Source organism: Halichoerus grypus, chromosome 2 (assembly GCF_964656455.1).
Source record: "Halichoerus grypus chromosome 2, mHalGry1.hap1.1, whole genome shotgun sequence".
NCBI lineage: Eukaryota > Metazoa > Chordata > Mammalia > Carnivora > Phocidae > Halichoerus > Halichoerus grypus.
This window is the reverse complement of record NC_135713.1, coordinates 98,501,730-98,522,419: the sequence shown is the minus strand read 5'-3', so window position 1 is coordinate 98,522,419 and position 20,690 is coordinate 98,501,730. Positions and strand designations below refer to the sequence as shown.

The 20,690-nt window shown below is 37.0% G+C and overlaps 1 protein-coding gene across 3 annotated transcripts in view; it reads left to right on the top strand.

Annotated features, from left to right (window-relative positions):
- FCHO2 (FCH and mu domain containing endocytic adaptor 2) overlaps window positions 1–20,690 on the top strand; it is a 127,621-nt gene that overhangs the window by 8,437 nt on the left and 98,494 nt on the right. For all 3 annotated transcript variants that reach the window (XM_078067206.1, XM_078067203.1, XM_078067202.1), the window contains exon 2: window positions 7,102–7,193. In XM_078067206.1, coding sequence (XP_077923332.1) covers window positions 7,102–7,193 — 92 coding nt within the window. The remainder of the gene's footprint in view (window positions 1–7,101; window positions 7,194–20,690) is intronic.

The window sequence follows — 20,690 nt, the reverse complement described above, 5'->3', positions numbered from 1 at the left end:
TTTGCTTTAATTGTAGGAGAAAGTTGAAAGTGAGAAATTGATACTGATTTAGTCTGTGTAAATTCAATTCAGGGGAAGGATTTTAGAACATTGACATGGAAAGGATAAAAATTTGCTGTATGGGTTCTTTTATAGCTGTGTACACTAAATCCTGAATGCTCTAATCCTCTCAGAACTACTTAAATTATTTAGGCAAAGGCATGGGAGAACAGGTATGCTTTGTATCATCCTGCACATTTGGCTAGCATAAGCCTTTTGGAGGTAGTTTTTTGAGTACTGTCTCTTGAGGTTATCCATCCTGGTTTGACAATTCTAAAACATTTAACAAAAGCACCCTAAGAAATCCATATAGAAATATGGTGCCATGGAGACGTAAAGGGAATAAGAGTTTTCACTTTACTTAGTGTGGAAAGGTGAAAGAATACTAAAGTTGTAAGAATGTTAGTAGCAGTTTGGTCCACAGAGATGAGCATAAGTTGGTCAGATGTGGGGGAGAAACAAAAACAGTACTACAGCAACTAAGACCTAAAATAGTAACTATGGTTAAGTTGTTAGAGGATGTTGCTGGGATGGTCAGATTCAGAGGATTAAATTGAGAAGTGATTAGTGAACTCTATGATGAAGTTGAGACACCCAAGTTCATTTAGTTCTATCAGGCACATGCTCCTTGATGGAATAGCAGGAATAAAGGTTATGGAAGATAGGAGAAGCATGTTTGCTTGCCTTTAGGGATAAGATGGGGAGGTACAGTATCAGTGTAGCAAATTGGTGATGCTGGACCTTAATACTAAGAAGTGTTTTTAAATTTTTTTTTTTAAAGATTTTATTTATTTATTCATGAGAGACACATAGAGAGAGAGGCAGAGGCAGAGGGAGAAGCAGGCTCCCCAAGGAGCAGGGAGCCTGATGCAGGACTCGATCCCAGGACCCCGGGATCATGACCTGAGCCGAAGGCAGATGCCTAACCATCTGAGCCACCCAGGCGCCCAGGAAGTGTTAGTTTTTAATTGGTTGAAACAAGAGCCAGTGATGATGGTTTTCCTTTTTAATTATAATCATTGTTATGTGTAGGTAGAACAGAAGGAGTACCGAAGAAAATTAAAATTATGTATAGCCTTTCCCTGTGTCCTCTAAGGTTTTCTTTATTTTTTTTTTTTTTTCAAAGATTTTATTTATTTATTTATTTGAGAGAGAGAGAATGAGAGACAGAGAGCATGAGAGGGAGGAGGGTCAGAGGGAGAAGCAGACTCCCTGCCAAGCAGGGAGCCCGATGCGGGACTCGATCCCGGGACTCCAGGATCATGACCTGAGCCGAAGGCAGTCGCTTAACCAACTGAGCCACCCAGGCGCCCTAAGGTTTTCTTTAGAAATACAACATGCACAGTGGGTTCTGCTGTATTATTCTGTAGCTTGGTATTTTTCAAATGATATTACCATCAGGCATTTTTCTCATATGATTAAGTATTATTTGAAAATATTTTACAGTGACTTGCATAGGTTTCCATGGAATAAATAGGTAATTTTTTAAACTGCTCCTAAAAAACTTTTTTTTTAATTTATGAATTAGGAGGAGATTTAACTATTAATATGAACAAGATGTCAGTTTAAGAAGGTAGCCTTTACCTTTGAATGTGCAGATTGAAGAGTTTTTGAGAAAGCTGAAATTGTTATTTTTTATTTTAAGATTAATGAAAATTACATTCGTTTACAGTATATTACAGAAAATTTGAAAGTTATAAAACAAAATTATCTCATAACTCTTGGCTTCTGCTATTTTTGTTGAAGTCATGTAGTATCTTTTAGATGGCTTTACGGATTTAACTTATTTCTGGAAGAGGTGATTTGAGAAAATGGTTAAATGAGAAAAATGCTTGAAGAGGTGAGTTGTAACTGAAGAGATTAGGGAGTATCTGAGGGGTTAGAAAATAATTTCTTCAATGTAATAAGATCTGTTTCCTTCAGTCAACCAACAGATGTGTTTGAGTGACTTTTGTACCTGCAGCAAATAGTTCTGACTGCTGAGCAGTGCTCATTTTACATCTTTAATCACTGTTTTCTGCTTTAAAAACATCTTGCCAATGGTTCTGTAGAATAGTTTTGATGATCACGTGTGAAAATTTCAATGTATAAATAGAAGGTTGACTAGAAGAGATTGTAACTTGTGGTTAAATGTGCTATTTACTTATAGAAAAACTGCTTACATAAGAACTAGAGCAAAAGGAAAATGTAGAGTGGTAGGAAGTGATGATATTTATTTATTACCTTTGAGGTGGTTTGAGGTTGAGAGGAAGGTTAGGCGTGTTATTTGCTGTTCACATGACAGCACCTTCTGACCCTTTGATCCCCTGCCAAAATTTTTTTTTTTAATTTAAAAAGGAACAAGGTAAAATAAAGTTATCAATTCATAGTCTGATTATACAGTATAGACTATCTTCTGCCTGTTTTCCAGAATCTTGGGAGTCATCAGAAGTGAAAGGTATCCAGGCTTTTTGTTCTTAGTGTTTAATTTACTGTTGCTCTTAAAAGGTTCTTTGAAGGAGAAGTTTCAAACCATTAGCTAAAATCTCTGGGATTTATAGCTTTGTGTTTTTCCACTGTTACTATTCATGGGTCTTAAAAACCGAGGTACATTAAACAGTTCCATTTTCATTAAAATAGGAATTTCATTGCTTTGTTAATAGAGATTTTTTCTTCAAGTGGGAAGGTGTTAGGTTGTATTTTATATCTATCTAAAAAAATTTTTAAGTATAAAGTGATGTTATAAAATCAACCAGAAGAAGATACCTTTGAGTTTCCAAAATAGGTTTGATGATGTATTCAGACTTTTTAACTTGAAATTTCAAGTATGTCTTGTAGATTCTAAATTAGACTAAAAAAAATCTGAATATTTCCAGTGACTTGGTGACCTTACTTATAACTTAATTATCTTTTTAGCTAAATTTTAGTTCAGTTGATAATTTAAGTGCAAAACTATGCATGGTGTGATCTCATTTTCATATTAAAAAGTAACATGTTACTATATGTATGGGAAAAGGAATCTGGATTGATAAACGTCAAACTGTTAAGGGTTGTCAAATTAGAGTGGTACAAACAATAGGTCCTAAGAAGTTGGTTTTCTTAAAGGACTTGTACGATTCTGGACTAAACATCTTCAAAGGATGATAAGGTTTTTTTTTTCCCCCTACTTCCTATTAGGAATTAGTTCAAAGATTTTTAACACTTGTTTATACAGGATTATAACAAGATTTTGTTTGCCTCAGGCCATAATCATTGGACTTTTATGAAAGTGCTACATCTTTGTAAAGTGCATGGAGACCAGCAGGTAAAGGATCTTATCTTAGTGTAAATCTTCAAAATAATTGTCTTCCTTGTACCAGCAATGGTGTTAATAGCAGCTTTTGTCAGTTAATACTGCAGATCTCTCTGCAAGAATGAATTGAGTAAAATAGATAAAAATATTTGCTCATGCCTTTGACAAGTTTATCGTGATATTTTTATATATTGTGCAGTTCACTTAAAGTGTACAGTTCAGTGGTTTTGGGTAATACAGATAATGTGCATCCATCATCACAGTCAATTTTAAAACATTTTCATTACCTTAAAAAGAAAACTTGTACCTTTTATCACCTCCTACCTCACAACCCTCCTCCCTAGCAACACACTCATCTACTTTCTATCTCAGCATATTTGCTTATTCTGGACATTTCATATAAATGGAATCCTACAATATGTGGTCTCTTGTGTCTGACTTCTTTAACTTAATGAAATGTATATGATGTTCATCCATTTATATTCTGTTTTATGGGTATACCCTATTTTGTCTTTTTATTCACTGGTTGATGGGCATTTAAGTTGTCCTAACGTGGAACAGCTGGTTGATGGACATTAAGTTGTTCCTAACATTAGGTTATTTTTGGCTGTTATGGTAATTGTGTCCTGCTTTTTTCCATTGACAGTATATCTGGGCAGATTTTTAAAATTAACACTTAAAAATCTGCATTTTTTTTTTTTTTTACTGCAGTCTTAAAAAACACCATATATATTTTTTATTGTAGGATATACTGTCATTAACCAGTAATATTAATGGATGTTTTTGAGTTTTTTCTGATTTTTCACTATTATAAATAGTACTTCAGTAAATATTCTTCCACATTTATCTTTGTATATGTGTTTCTGTAGTATAGATTTCTAAAAGTAGAATTGCTGGATCAAAGGGCATGAATATTTACAGTTTTAGTAAAATATTGAAGGCCAGAAGACATGTTTAGTCGTAGTTCTATTTGATAATAAAGGTCTGTTGTCAAGTTATTTGTGCGTTCACCATGTATTCGTAGTTAGCTAAGGAAAGCAAGTTCTCCTTGCTTGAATTAAAAGGATACGTTAAAGGAAAAAAATATTTTTGCGTTGAAAATAGCAGGAACATATCCACTTCAAGGTACTAAGGTGACAAATGGATATGCAATTCAGGAATACTTCTTGCTATTTTACTTTTCTTTGAATTAGAGCCACCTACTAAAAACGTCGGTGGCTACTGTAAAAATCATAGAACCTGTGTGCAGGTAGTTCTGGTTAAAAAAAAAATACTGGGTAATCTCGAACGGTGGCAAGATTATAATCAGTTATGATTGTCAGTTTCAAGAGTGGTCTCTCCCTGTTTCACCAGAATTTTCAGTGTTTTGTGCAGCTGAAGACACTGAAGCCAGTTGGGTCTAGACCTGAGCTCCACTGCTCTGTCTTCTTTATTTTTTGACATATAAATGTGTGTATATTTAATATTTATTCATCTGTTATCAAAGCTATAAATTAAGTTTTTGACAAGGTGACAATACAGCTTGGGTTCTTTATTAGACGCTTCGAAAATTTTTTTTAAAAGACAGTTGTATGTGTATGTAAGTGTGTGTGTGTGTGTGTGTGTAGAGAGGGTGCACTAGTGCCATTTGAAGTAGTAAAAAGTTTTGCTTAGTTTGTGCTAAAGAAAAGGTCATGAGTAATAAATATTTGTGTTAATAAGTTTGTGAAATTATTAAAGAATAGTGCTTGGAGTCAGATTCAAGTTTTTTGACCTCAGTAAATGAATGAATCCCTAAATAGAAAGAAATGATAAATGGATTTGTAATCATGTAGGGTGTTTATATTTAGTTGTTAATGCCTTCTGAGGCAGGCTTCTTCTATATCACATCTTTATTAGAATGAGTTTTCCTTGTCTTTCCAAGTGAAGACCTGAGGGATGGAATAGCTAGTACTGTTTCCCAGGGTGTATTATTGCTGCTATATTAATATTGTTATATTGTATTAAATAAATTAATAATCCTCATTTCCTTATTGGGAATTTTAACTAATATGTTATTTGGATATCTGAAGTTCCCGGATAAAGGGCTTGCTTCTTCAAGGTCTTCTTAATAAAAACCCAGATTTCTGAATATAATTTAACCTTTTCTTGATTGCTTAATGTTTATAATACTGTAGCAGAAAGCAAAACGCTCAGGACCTTATTACCTCAATTACTAGATGGTCTCCAAGTTCTTATCTCCTTTAAAAAAAAAAAAAGATTTTTTTCTTTCTCTTGTAAGCCTGGTAAATAGTATTTCTAATAGTCTTTGTGCCTGTTTGAATAGCTCTTTATTCCCAACTCGCTTCTAATTTGAATATGCGTAATGCACATTGGGAACCCAGATAACCTGACTGGTTAGATTTTTTTTTAAGATTTTTATTTATTTATCTGAGAGAGAGAGAGAGTGAGAGTGAGTGAGTGAGCATGAGTGGGGGTGGGGGAGGGGCAAAGGGAGAAGGAGAAGCAGACTCCCTGCTGAGCAGGGAGCCTGACTGGCTCTATCCCAGGACCCTGGGATCATGACCCCAGCCGGAGGCAGAGGCTTAACCGACTGAGCCACCCAGTGCCCCCAAATATGACATTTTATTTTATTTTATTTTTAAAAGATTTTATTTATTTATTTGAGAGAGAGTGCATGGGGGGGGGAGGGGGAGAGGGAGAAGCAGGCTCCCCACTGAGCAGGCGGTCCCACATGGGTCTCCATCCCAGGACCCCAGGATCATGACCTGAGCTGAAGGCAGATGCTTAACTGACTGAGCCACCCAGGTTTCCCCCAAATGTGACATTTGAATTTATTATATATGTGGCAAAATAATTACTTTCATATTAGTTTACAAGTTTGTTAGGGATCACTTCAGCATAACTGGAAGTTCCTATGTTTTCTGTTTTTGGTGAACTGTGAAAAAACTAGGTTTCATATTGTGTAATTCTTGCTTATTGTATTGCTATTTCCAGCAAATATATTGAATTCTTCACTATTTTATTTTCACTGAAGAAAAAGTACCAGTTGTAAAGAGAGTTGTTGAGCTTGGTTTATTAATAGTCTCTATTTCATTTATAAAATTGGTGTTTCTGTTTTCTTCCCTATGACTTACTAATTTAGCATTTATTGGAATAAATAAATGGCAGTAAAGGTTTTCTAGGATTGTGTAGTGGTCTTGTTCTGTTAATTTCCCATTAGTTGGGGACGAGGACTACCCGATGAGTGTTACTGCTCTTTTGTTAAAATGTTATCTCTTTTCTCACTTCTCAAGTTGTTTAAGTTTACTAAAAGACTTTTATTAGCTATTAACATTTTGTGGTATTGAATGTGTAAGTGATTAGTAATAGACTATCTTGACTCAGAAGTCAAGATTTACTTACTTTAAAGTAGGGACTCTGCCTTGAATAATCAGGAATCCCTTAGTGCATGTTGAAGGAATTGAAATGGGATTGGTAATGTATTTAAAAAGATCCATGGTTATCTTTTCTAAATTATGCTGCATGTTATTTTTTAAAATTTCAGACTTAATTAATATACTCTCATGAGTGATTATAGAATGTGTCCATGTGTGTTTAATGTGTGTATATGTGTATATAATAAATTGTAAATGTTGTCAAACTGTGTTGTATTCCTTTGATACAGTATGAAGTCATATAATGAGCAACATTGGTTTAATTAAGGAGAAGTTGTTCATCTGAGCATTGGAGTTGCATATTGGTTAATACAGGGTTATTCTTAAGTCATTTTGATCTTTTTTTGTTAAACTAAAAATTTTCTTCAATTTTAGGGGGAAAAAAATAGTGGCTTTGATGTCCTTTACCATAATATGAAACATGGACAGATATCAACAAAAGAACTAGCAGATTTTGTGAGAGAAAGGTATGTATTTTTTTAATAAGTAATTTAACAGTCAAGTTAAATTTTAGAATATAAATGAGAAAAAAAAATTTGTTTTTGAGAGAGAGTGCATGCTCTAGTGGGGTGGGGGGTGAGAGAGAGAGAATCTTATGCAGGCTCCCAGCATGGAGCCAGAGGCGGGTCACAATCTCATGACCCTGAGATCACAACCTGAGCCAAAATCAAGAGTCAGACGCTTAACCAACTGAGCCACCCAGACGGCCCAGAAAATTTTAGTTAGATCTGGATTAAAATAAGTACACTCTTGAAAAGTATAGTTATTATAGTTTTATTTTAAAGTAGTGTGGCTATCTGGCGTCTAGACACTAAGGGCTGCGTAGTGGCTCCAAGGAGCATTGCTGAGCTCCTGGTTTGTATTCATTGTTGGTAAATAGCATTACAAACAATATGAATGTAAATACATAAATGTGATACAGTAGAAAAACTGAGGAATTTTGTAGGATAAAATACTACCATTTCTTTAAACAAACATGTCATTAAACATAGTAAAATAATTTGACAAGTCTAAGGTTTTTGAATTTGTAGTTTAATTATGTATTACTTATTTACTGATTTATTTAAATTTTAAGTAGGCTCTATGCCCAGTATGGGGCTTGAACTCACAACCCTGAGATCAAGAGTTGTATGCTCTACCACCTGAGCCAGGCATCTGCCCCTCTATGTTTTATTTTAAAGAAGTATAAGTGTATATTTTAAAATTCTGCAAATTTATAAAATGTGATTGTCTTTAAGACTCTTAGAATATAGTAGTCAATTTAAAAACTTAAAAATCCATGTAATTTGATTTGATTAAAGCTATTTTACATTAATACATTAAATGTTAAAAAAAAAAAGCTCTTTTGTGGCTAGGCCCCCTTAGTAATTTTTATATGAGCACACTTAAAATGTTTACCTTAGTAATATGGGGATGTGTGTGTTTGTGTGTGTGTGTGTATGTGTGTTTAAGATTTTATTTGTTTATTTGAGAGAGCACAAGCAGAGTGAGGGGCAGAGGGAGAAGCAGACTCCCCACAGAGCACGGAGCCCCATGTGGGGCTCATTCCGGGGACTCCAGGATCAAGACCTGAGCCAAGGCAGATGCTTAACCAGACTGAGCCACCCAGGCACTCCAGGGATGTTTTTCCTTTAGATATAATACTCCAATTTGGGGGGCACTTGGCTGGCTCAGTTGTTGGAGCATGCAACTCTGAGTCTCGGGGTTATGAGTTAAAGCCCCACATTGGGCGTAGAGGTTACTTAAGAAGAAAACAAAAATACAGTACTCCATTCATTTATTCTTTCAATAATACATATCCCATGTCTGCTGTGTGCTAGGCACTTGTCTGGATTCTGGGAATATAGGGGTAAAGATACAGCTTCTGCCGTTAATAGAATTTACCAGATGGTAGGAGTTGAGGAACAAGCTGTTTTACGTAAGACCAATCCTCTTTTCACTTTCACTTCTCTTTTGGAGTTAAGAGGGAGTCCAGAAGCTCTAAGTGCTATGGATAAAGCTGTCCTTCACTGGCTTCTACCTCATCATTGGGAGGAATAAAGAAGAGGTCTCAGAATGCTGCGTCTCCTGGCATGTCCTCTAGCCTTCCTTCTCCCCCAACACTTACATCACTAACTATAACTACTTTGAAATCGTCAGGGCAATTGTCATCATGTCTTTTAGCCTATTTATGTCAGTCACCCTCAGAAGTCCACGACTCCTGAGTCATCCTTTCTTGTCTGGAATCTAATCCCTTTATGATTCTGTGGGCTCTAAGACAACCCCTCCTTCTACCCCTTTCCTACTTTAATGTTTTCTTCATAGCACTTACAACCATCAGATATGTGATATTTATTTATTTGTCTGTCCCTCCCCTCTAGAATATAAACTCCACAAGGGCAGGATTTTTTTTTTTTTTTTTTTTTTGGCTGCTTATTACTCTATCTCTTGCATTTGGGAGAGTGCTTGGCTCTTAGTAAGGATTTTTTGATAGATGAATCTCTGACTTTACTGCCCTGATCCAAGCTGCTATTATTGTTGCCTGAACTGCAACAGTAGCTCCTATCTATCTATCTATGTTCGTTCTTGTTCCCATGCAACTTATTCACTGCACTGTAATTGGAGTGCTTTTTCTAAACCGCAGAGAGGTTGCTTACCTTTCCTGTTTAAACCATGTCAGAGTCTTCCCATTGCTCTTAAGGTGGGCTTGCCTCATCTTCGTCTGACCCCAGACTACCTTTCAAGCTTTAGTACATGCCAGTCTCCTCCTTATTCTTTCCTCTCCAGAGACATTAGCCATTTTATTGAAAGACATCTTCCAGTCCAGGCTTTGTACATGCTTATTCCTGTTTTTGCCTAATTAATGACTGCTTGTTCTTCAAAGGTCAGCAATGTGGTCCCTTCTTCACGGATGCTTTTCCTTATTTCCCTGACTCGGTCAAAACACCTATTATAGTATCTCTCAACATCATATAGCTCTTTGCAGTATTTATAAAATTTTATAATTCATTTTTTATTATTTGTTTCTATGTTTCCCTCTAAAGGAAAAATGATATAGCATTCTCTTGTATCCCAGTGCCTAGTACAGAGCCTGGCACAATTAGATACTCCTGTGCCTTGAAGGAGTGAGTGAGAAAGAAGGGAAGAAAAGATAGACACATAAACATATAGCGTGCACTAAGGGTTGTGCATACATTATCTCATTTAACTATGAAAAGTCCATCTCCCATTTTACAAATAAGAAAATTGGGGCCTAGAAAGGTTAATTTCCTGTCAGTCATTCAGAGTTTCTCTCCTCCCTTCATCCCCTCTTCCTTACTGGTCTGCTCCCTTTTTCCCTCCTCCATTCCTCCTTTGGTCCTTTTTTCCTTTTTGTCTTTCCTCCCTTATTACCTTCCTCCTTCTTCTCTTCCTTCCAACAGCTTTATTGAAGTATAGTTGACATACAGTATACTACACATTTAAAGTGTATAATTTGATAAATTTTGACATATACTCATGAAACCATCACCACAATCAAGGTAGTGAACATATGCATCATCCCCTTTGTAATTTCTCCCTCCTGTCTCTCCCCCTCATCCCTGAGTACCCACTCATTTGCTTCTGACATTTAGGTTAGTTTGCGTTTTCTAGAATTTTATATGAATGGGATCATATTGGATATACTCTGTTATCCAGTACTTTCACTCAGTATAATTATGTTGAGATTGATCCATGTTGTTGCATATGTCAATAATTCATTCCTTTCTAAAGACTGTTGAGTAGTATTCTATTTATGGATACCACCATTTATCCATTCATCTGGCAAAGGAAGTTAGTTGTACCTGTTTTTTGAACTTTGTATTAAGTATATCAATTTAATCATATAGTGAGTATTCTTTTGTCTTCTTTTACTCAGCATATTTGTGAGATTCATTTTTGAGTTTAGTATAATCATTTTCAATGCTATATGATACTAAATTGTATAAATATGCCAAAATATATCTGCTACTATTGACAGACATTTGGATTGTTTCCAGTTTTTTTTGCTATTACAAGTAATATTGCTTTGAATATTCTTGTACAAGGGTCTTGCTACACATATATGTATATTTATATTAGGTATATACACTAGAGTAGAATTTCCAGGTCATAGAGTTATGTATGTGTAACTGTAGTAGGTAATGCCAAAGAATTTTCCAAGCTGGTTGTACCAGTTTACACCAGCAGCAGCCTTGTTTCAGAGTTCTAGTTGTTCCATGTCCTCATCACCACTTGGTATTGCCAGTCTTTCAATTTGAATCATTCTGATAAGTAGTAGTACATGTCTCCCCCACTTTTCAGAAGTTTGTGTTCTGTCACTTTGCTCTTATGAAAGATCTACATCAGTACCTGTTTTTGCTAACCAAGAATAATCCTAAGAGGATTTTTGCTTTTGCAAAAAATAGCAAAATGAGAAAATAGCATTTGGCGTTAGTTTTGCAGTGAGCTCTTATGGGGGCAGTGTGCACAGGGAAGGTGGCGCTGCCAAGCTCCTTCCCTGGGAACTGTGCTCAGCATCTCAGTATCAAGCCGCCATAGTTTTGAACTGTGTCTGTGAGCATCTGTGCCTTAGCTCAGTTTATTTTGTGCATCTGTTAGCAAGATGTGCTCTACGGTATCAGAAAAGCCTAAGAGGGGTTATTTTTTGGGTCTCTTAAAGCTCAAAAATTTTTCCATGTAAATTAGTGGTAATTGCTTCTTTGCTTTATGCCATTTTGGCTTATGAAAGATTTCATAGGAAGGCTGTACTTTTATTTATTTATTTTGTTTATTTATTTATTAAAGATTTTATTTATATATTTGATAGAGTGGAGAGAGAGTACGAGAGGGGGGAGAGTCAGAGGGAGAAGCAGACTTCCCGCTGAGCAGGGAGCCCGATGTGGGGCTTGATCCCTGGACTCCAGGATCATGACCTGAGCCAAAGGCAGACGTTTGACCAGCTGAGCCACCCAGGCGCCCCAGAAGGCTGTACTTTTAGATGGTGAGGGATACCTGTATCTCATTGTGGTTTTAATTTGCATTTTCCTGATGGATGATGAGCTTGAACATCCTTTCATGTGTTTATTGGTCATTTGCATTTTCTCTTTTATAAAGTACTTGTTCATCTTTTTTTCTATAAAATATTTATTTGAGAGAGGGAGAGAGGGCACATACTCATGCCTGTGGGGGAAAGGACAGAGGCATAGACTCCTCAAGCCAGCTCCCTGCTGAGCGTGGAGCCCAACGTGGGGCTTGATCCCACGATCCAGGAGATCAGGACCTGAGCCGAAACCAAGAGTGGGACGTTCAACTGACTGAGCCACCCAGGCGCCCCCCTGTTCATCTCCTGTGTTTTTTTGTTTGTTTTTCCCCCTGTTTAAAGAACAAATTGAAGGAGCTCAATATATTTTGGGTGAAAGCAGTTTGTCGGTGAGGTATTACAGATTTATATGTAAATCTACTTGATTTTTATATATTGACTTTGTGTCCAGCAACCTGTTAGTCCTTGCTTATTCTGATAATTTATCTGTAGATTGTTTTGGATTTTCTGTGTGTACAATCATCTTGTACAAGTTTTATATCTCATTTTCCAGTCCTTATACCTTTATTTATTTTTCTTGACTTACCATACTGGCTAATACTTCAGGTATAATGCTAAATAGAAATGGTGATGGCAGGCATCTTGTCTTGTTCTTAGTCTCACATTTATTTCACTCTTGCGTGGAGCCCAGTGCGGGGCTTGAACTCACGACCCTGAGATCAAGACCTGAGCTGAGATCAAGACCTGAGCTGAGATCAAGAGTCAAATGCTTAACCAGCTGAGCCACCCAGGCACCCCTCACCTGCACTCTTAAATATGATATATTTATTCAAGTTTTTTCCTTACTGTTAATCAAATCATGGAAATTTCCTTTTATATACTTGTTTTGTAATGTTTTTCTTTTTTTTTTAAATTATGAATGGATATTGAATTTGGTCAGATACTTTTCCTGTATCTATTGAGATGTTTTTCTTTCTTTTCTCCCCCCCCCTTGTTAAAATCTGAATTACTTTGAAGTTTGAGTGTTAGACTAACTTTCCATTTCTGATATAAACCCAACTTGGTGGAGATATATTATCACTTTTATATATTGGTGGGTCAGTTTGCTGATTTTAGCATCTATATTTGTGATCGAGATTGGCCTGAAAAATTCCTTTATCTAACTGTTCTTAGGTTTTGGTATCAAGATTAGTTAGCCTTATAAAATGAGTATACCTCATTTTTTTATTCTCTGAAAAAACTTGTGGAATATTATAGTTTCTTCTTTATGTGTTTCATAGATTTTACTAGTAGATCCATCTGGGCTTGAAATCATCTTTATAGGAAGGTTTCAGATTATATACTTAATTTCTTCAGTAGTTAAAGGACTATTCAGATATTCCAGTTCTTCAGTGAGTTTGATAAATTTTATATATGTATATATATATATATTTTTTAAAGATTTATTTACTTATTTTAGAGAAAGCTCACGCATGTGTGAGTTGGGGGGAGGGACACAGGGAGAGGGAGAGAAGTGGACTCCCTGCTGAGTATGGGGGTGGAGGGCTGGCTTGATCCCATAATCCTGAGACCATGACCTGAGCCAAAATCAAAAGTCTGCCACTCAACTGACTGAGCCAGCCAGGTACCCTGATAAGTTATACTTTCAAGGAATTTTAAAATTTCATCTACAGTTTCAAATTTTTTTTCATTTTCAAGTAAGCTCCATGCCCAGTGTGGGTTTTGAACTCATGACCCTGAGGTCAAGAGTTGCATGTTCTACTCACGGAGCCAGCCGGGCGCCCCCTTTTATGAACTTTTTAAATGCCTGCTGGATCTGGATTAGATGTCTCCTTTTCATTCCTGATGTTGGTTATTTATGCCTTCTCTGTATTTTATGATCAGTCTCATTTGTCAGTTGTTGGTTTTAATAGTTTTTATAAAAAAGCAACTATTGGCTTTGCTGATCCTTTTTGTATATTGATTTTCTATTTCATTAAGTTTCTGTTCCTTATTTCCTTTGACTTTGTGTTCAGTTTGCTGTTCTTTTTCTAACTTTGAGATGGATGTTTGACAATGATTTTCAACCTTTTTTCATTTCTTTATTTTTTTTAATGTTTTATTTTTTTAAGTAATGTCTATACCCAAGATGGGGCTCAAACTCACAACCCCAAGATCAAGAGTTGCATGCTCCACCAACTGAGCCAGCCAGGTGCCCCAGCCTTTTTTCATTTCTGATATATTCATTTAAGTCTGTAAATATCCCTCAAGCATTGCTTTATTGTGCCTCAATAGTTTTGAGTAATAGAATTTTCATTATATTTAGTTTAAAGATAGTCTCAGTTTCTTTGTGCTTTTTCTCTTGCCTCCCTGGGTTATTTAGAAATATATTTTTAAATTTCCAAATATGTGTTGATTTTTAAAGGTATATTTTTGCTAATCTTAATTACATGTAGTTAGAGAACAAACTGTATGATTTCAGCATTTTGAAATATGTTGACACTTGGATTATGGGCCAGAATAGAGTGAATTTTGGTAAATATCTGCATGTACCTGAAAAGTCTGTGTTTTGCATTTGTTGTCTATATGTATTTAAGGTTGTGCATTCTTTTGTTCAATTCTAATATATACCCACTGGTTTTTGTTTTTTTTATCCTGTTCATTTTATCATTTCCTAAGAGAGTTACATTGAAAATCTCTGATTTTGATTGTGATTTTTCTGTTTATCCATGTAGTTCTGTCAATTTTTGCTTTTATATATTTGAAGCCGTATTAGTAGGTGGATACACATTCTTTTTTTTAATTGAGGTATAGTTGACACACAATGTTAACATTAGTTTCAGGTGTACCACATAGTGATTCGACAACTGTATACTTTATGCTATGCTCACCACAAGTGTAGCTACCATCTAGTACTATACAGTGCTATTGTAGTACTTTTGACTGTATTTCCTCTGCCATACCTTTCATCCCCATGACTTATTCATGCCATAAATGGAAGCCTATATCTCCTGCTCCCCTTCACCCATATTGCCCATTCCCCCTCATCCCTCTTGTTACCTTCCTTCTGGCAACCACCAGTATGTTCTCCGTATCTTTAGGTCTGCTTATGCTTTTTTTGTTTGTTTGATCATTTGTTTTGTTTTTTAGATTCCACATATAAATGAAACCATATGGTACTTGTCAGACAGTTCACCTACTGTAATCCCTCTAGGTCCATCCATGTTGTTGCAAATGGCAAGATCTCATTCTTTTTTATGGCTGGCTGAGTAATGTCTGTCTATCCGTCCATCCATCTCATCCATCCATTCCACGTTTTCTTTATCCATTCATTTAAGAGTGGACACTTAGGTTGCTTTTATATCTTGGCTATTGTAAATGGTGCCGCAATAAACACAGGGCTGCATGTGTCTTTTCGAATTAGTGTTTTTGTTTTCTTTGGGCAAATACCCAGTAGTGGAATCACTGGATTATATGGTATTTTTATTTTTAATTTCTTTGAGGAACCTCTGTAATATTTTCCACAGGGGCTGCATGAATTTACATTCCCACCAACACTGCATGATGGTTCCTTTTTCTCCACATCCTAGCCAACACTTGTTACTCCTTATCTTTTTTGATACTAGCTATTCTGACTGGTGTGAGGTGATATCTCATTGTGGTTTTGACTTGCATTTCCCTGATGATTAATGATATTGAGCACCTTTTCATGTGTCTGTTGGCCATCTGTATGTCTTCTTTGGGAAAATGTCTTTAGGTTTTCTGAGTGGATACAACTTTAGAGCTAATACGTCTTCAGGTGAATTGAACTTTTTATCATTGTGAAGTGTCCTTTATATCTCTGGCATTGTTTTTTGCCTTAAAGTCTACTTTGTTTTTATTAAAGTGTCATCAGTTTGCTTTTGGTAAGGTTTGTTTTTTTTTATGTTATGTTAATCACCATACATTACATCATTAGTTTTTGATGTAGTGTTCCATGATTCATTGTTTGTGCATAACACCCAGTGCTCCATGCAGAACGTGCCCTCTTTAATACGCATCACCAGGCTAACCCATCCTCCCACCCCCCTCCCCTCTAGAACCCTCAGTTTGTTTTTCAGAGTCCATCATCTCTCATGGTTCATCTCCCCCTCCGATTTCCCCCCCTTCATTCTTCCCCTCCTGCTACATTCTTCTTCTTCTTTTTTTCTTTCATAACATATATTGCATTATTTGTTTCAGAGGTACAGATCTGAGATTCAACAGTCTTGCACAATTCACAGCACTCACCATAGCACATACCCTCCCCAATGTCTATCACCCAGCCTCCCCATCCTTCCCACCCCCCACCACTCCAGCAACCCTCAGTTTGTTTCCTGAGATTAAGAATTCCTTATATCAGTGAAGTCATATGATACATGTCTTTCTCTGATTGACTTATTTCGCTCAGCATAACACCCTCCAGTTCCATCCACGTCGTGCAAATGGCAAGATTTCATTCCTTTTGATGGCTGCATAATATTCCATTGTGTATATATACCACATCTTCTTTATCCATTCATCTGTCGATGGACATCTTGGCTCTTTCCACAGTTTGGTTCTTGTGGACATTGCTGCTATAAACATCGGGGTGCACGTACCCCTTCGGATCCCTACATTTGTATCTTTGGGGTAAATACCCAGTAGTGCAATTGCTGGGTCGTAGGGTAGCTCTATTTTCAACTTTTTGAAGAACCTCCATACTATTTTCCAGAGTGGCTGCACCAGCTTGCATTCCCACCAACAGTGGATGAGGGTTCCCCTTTCTCCGCATCCCCGCCAACATCTGTCGTTTCCTGACTTGTTAATTTAGCCATTCTGACTGGTGTGAGGTGATATCTCATTGAGATTTTGATTTGGATTTCCCTGATGCTGAGCGATGTTGAGCACTTTTTCATGTGTCTGTTGGCCATTTGGATGTCTTCTTTGGAAAAATGTCTGTTCATGTCTTCTGCCCATTTCTTGATTGGATCATTTGTTCTTTGGGTGCTGAGTTTTAGAAGTTCTTTATAGATTTTGGATACTAGCCCTTTATCTGATATGTCATTTGCAAATATCTTCTCCCATTCTGTTGGTTGTCTTTTGGTTTTGTTGACTGTTTCTTTGGCTGTGCAAAAGCTTTTTATCTTGATGATGTCCCAGTAGTTCATTTTTGCCCTTGCTTCCCTTGCCTTTTGGCGATGTTTCTAGGAAGAAGTTGCTGCGGCTGGGGTCGAAGAGGCTGCTGCCTGCGCTCTCCTTTAGGATTTGGATGGACTCCTGTCTCACATTTAGGTCTTTCAACCATTTTGAGTCTGTTTTTGTGTGGGGTGTAAGGAAGTGGTCTAGTTTCATTCTTATGCATGTGGCTGTCCAATTTTCCCAACACCATTTGTTGAAGAGACTGTCTTTTTTCCATTGGACATTCTTTCCTGCTTTTGAAGATTAGTTGACCATAGATTTTTTTTTTTAAAGATTTTATTTATTTATTTGAGAGAGAGAGAGTGAGAGACAGAGAGCATGAGAGGGAGGAGGGTCAGAGGGAGAAGCAGACTCCCTGCCGAGCAGGGAGCCCGATGCGGGACTCGATCCCGGGACTCCAGGATCATGACCTGAGCCGAAGGCAGTCGCTTAACCAACTGAGCCACCCAGGCGCCCCTAGTTGACCATAGATTTGAGGGTCCATTTCTGGGCTCTCTATTCTGTTCCATGGATCTATGTGTCTGTTTTTGTGCCAGTACCATACTGTCTTGATGATGACAGCTTTGTAATAGAGCTGGAAGTCCGGAATTGTGATGCCGCCAGCTTTGCTTTTCTTTTTCAACATTCCTCTGGCTATTCGGGGTCTTTTCTGGTTCCATACAAATTTTAGGATTATTTGTTCCATGTCTTTGAAAAAAGTTGATGGTATTTTGATGGGGATTGCACTGAATGTGTAGATTGCTCTAGGTAGCATTGACATCTTCACAATATTTGTTCTTCCAATCCATGAGCATGGAACGTTTTTCCATTTCTTTGTGTCTTCCTCAATTTCTTTCATGAGTGTTTTATAGTTTCCTGAGTACAGATTCTCTGCCTCTTAGGTTAGATTTATTCCTAGGTATCTTACGGTTTTGGGTGTAATTGTAAATGGGATCGATTCCTTAATTTCTTTCTTCTGTCTTGTTGTTAGTGTATAGGAAAGCCACTGATTTCTGTGCATTGAGTTTATATCCTGCCACTTGACTGAATTCCTGTATGAGTTCTAGCAGTTTTGGGGTGGAGTCTTTTGGGTTTTCCACATAAAGTATCATATCATCTGCAAAGAGTGAGAGTTTGACTTCGTCTTTGCCGATTTGGATGGCTTTGATTTCTTTTTGTTGTCTGATTGCTGTGGCTAGGACTTCTAATACTATGTTGAATAGCAGTGGTGATAGTGGACATCTCTGCCGTGTTCCTGACCTTAGGGGGAAAGCTCTCAGTTTTTCCCCATTGAGAATGATATTCGCTGTGGGTTTTTCATAGATGGCTTTTATGATATTGAGGTATGTACCCTCTATGCCTATACTCTGAAGAGTTTTGATCAAGAAAGGATGCTGTACTTTGTCAGATGCTTTTTCTGCATCTATTGAGTGGATCATATGGTTCTTGTTCTTTCTTGTATTAGTGTATTGTATCACATTGATTGATTTGTGGATGTTGAACCAACCTTGCAGCCCAGGGATAAATCCCACTTGGTCATGGTGAATAATCCTTTTAATGTACTGTTGGATCCCATTGGCTGATATTTTGGTGAGAATTTTTGCATCCACGTTCATCAAGGATATTGGTCTGTAGTTCTCCTTTTTGATGGAGTCTTTGTCTGGTTTGGGGATCAAGGTAATGGTGGCCTCATAAAACGAGTTTGGAAGTTTTCCTTCCATTTTTATTTTTTGGAACAGTTTCAGAAGTGTAGGTATTAATTCTTCTTTAAATGTTTGGTAGAATTCCCCTGGGAAGCCATCTGGCTCTGGGCTTTTGTTGGGAGATTTTTGATGACTGCTTCAATTTCCTTAGTGGTTATAGGTCTGTTTAGGTTTTCTATTTCTTCCTGGTTCAGTTTTGGTAGTTGATGCATCTCTAGGAATGCATCCATTTCTTCCAGATTATCTAATCTGCTGGCATATAGTTGCTCATAATATGTTCTTATAATTGTATTTCTTTGGTGTTGGTTGTGATCTCTCCTCTTTCATTCATGATTTTGTTTATTTGGGTCATTTCTCTTTTTGATAAGTCTGGAGAGGGGTTTATCAGTCTTGTTAATTCTTTCAAAGAACGAACTCCTAGTTTCCCTGATCTGTTGTACTGTTCTTTTGGTTTCTATTTCATTGATTTCTGCTCTGCTCTTTATTATTTCTCTTCTCCTGTTGGGTTTAGGCTTTATTTGCTGTTCTTTCTCCAGCTGCTTTAGGTGTAGGGTTAGGTTGTGTATTTGAGACCTTTCTTGTTTCTTGAGAAAGGCTTGTATTGCTATATACTTTCCTCAGGACTGCCTTTGCTGTATCCCAAAGATTTGGACAGTTGTGTTTTCATTTTCATTTGTTTCCATGAATTTTTTTGAATTCTTCTTTAATTTCCTGGTTGACCCATTCATTCTTTAGTAGGATGCTCTTTAGCCTCCAAGTCGGTTCTTTCCGACTTTCCTCTTGTGATTGAGTTCTAGTTTCAAAGCGTTGTGGTCTGAAAATATGCAGGGAATGATCCCAGTCTTTTGGTACTGGTTGAGACCTGATTTGTGACCTAGGATGTGATCTATTCTGGGGAATGTTCCATGGGCACTAGAGAAGAATGTGTATTCTGTTGCCTTGGGATGGAATGTTCTGAATAGATCTGTGAAGGCCATTTGGTCCAGTGTGTCATTTAAAGTCTTTATTTCCTTGTTGATCTTTTGCTTAGATGATCTGTCCATTTCAGTGAGGGGGGTGTTAAAGTCCCCCACTATTATTGTATTGTTGTCGATGTGTTTCTTTGGTTTTGTTATTAATTCGCTTATATAAGTGGCTGCTCCCATGTTAGGGGCGTAGATATTTACAATTGTTAGATCTTCTTGTTGGATAGACCCTTTAAGTAAGATATAGTGTCCTTCCTCATCTCTTATTACAGTCTTTGGTTTAAAATCTAATTTGTCTGATATAAGGATTGCCACCCCAGCTTTCTTTTGGTGTCCATTAGCATGGTAAATTGTTTTCCACCCCTTCACTTTCAATCTGGGGGTGTCTTTGGGTCTAAAATGAGTCTCTTGCAGACAGCATATCGATGGGTCTTGTTTTTTTATCCAATCTGATAGCCTGTGTCTTTTGATTGGGGCATTTAGCCCATTTACATTCAAGGTAACTATTGAAAGATATGAATTTAGTGCCATTGTATTGCCTGTAAGGTGACTGTTACTGTATATTGTCTGTGTTCCTTTCTGGTCTATGTTGCTTTTAGGCTCTCTCTTTGCTTGGAGGACCCCTTTCAATATTTCTTGTAGGGCTGATTTTGTGTTTGCAAATTCCTTTAGTTTTTGTTTGTCCTGGAAGCTTCTTATCTCTCCTTCTATTTTCAGTGACAGCCTAGCTGGATATAGTATTCTTGGCTGCATATTTTTCTCATTTAGTGCTCTGAATATGTCCTGCCAGTCCTTTCTGGCCTGCCAGGTCTCTGTGGATAGGTCTGTTGCCAATCTGTTTCTACCATTGTAGGTTACATATCTCTTCTCCCGAGCTGCTTTCAGGATTTTCTCTTTGTCTCTGAGACTCCTCTGAGTTTTACTATTAGATGTCGGGGTGTTGACCTATTTTTATTGATTTTGAGGGGGGTTCTCTGTGCCTCCTGGATTTTGATGCCTTTTTCCTTCCCCAAATTAGGGAAGTTCTCTGCTATAATTTTCTCCAGTATACCTTCTGCCCCTCTCTCTCTTTCTTCTTCTGGGATCCCAATTATTCTTATGTTTCGTCTTATGGTATCA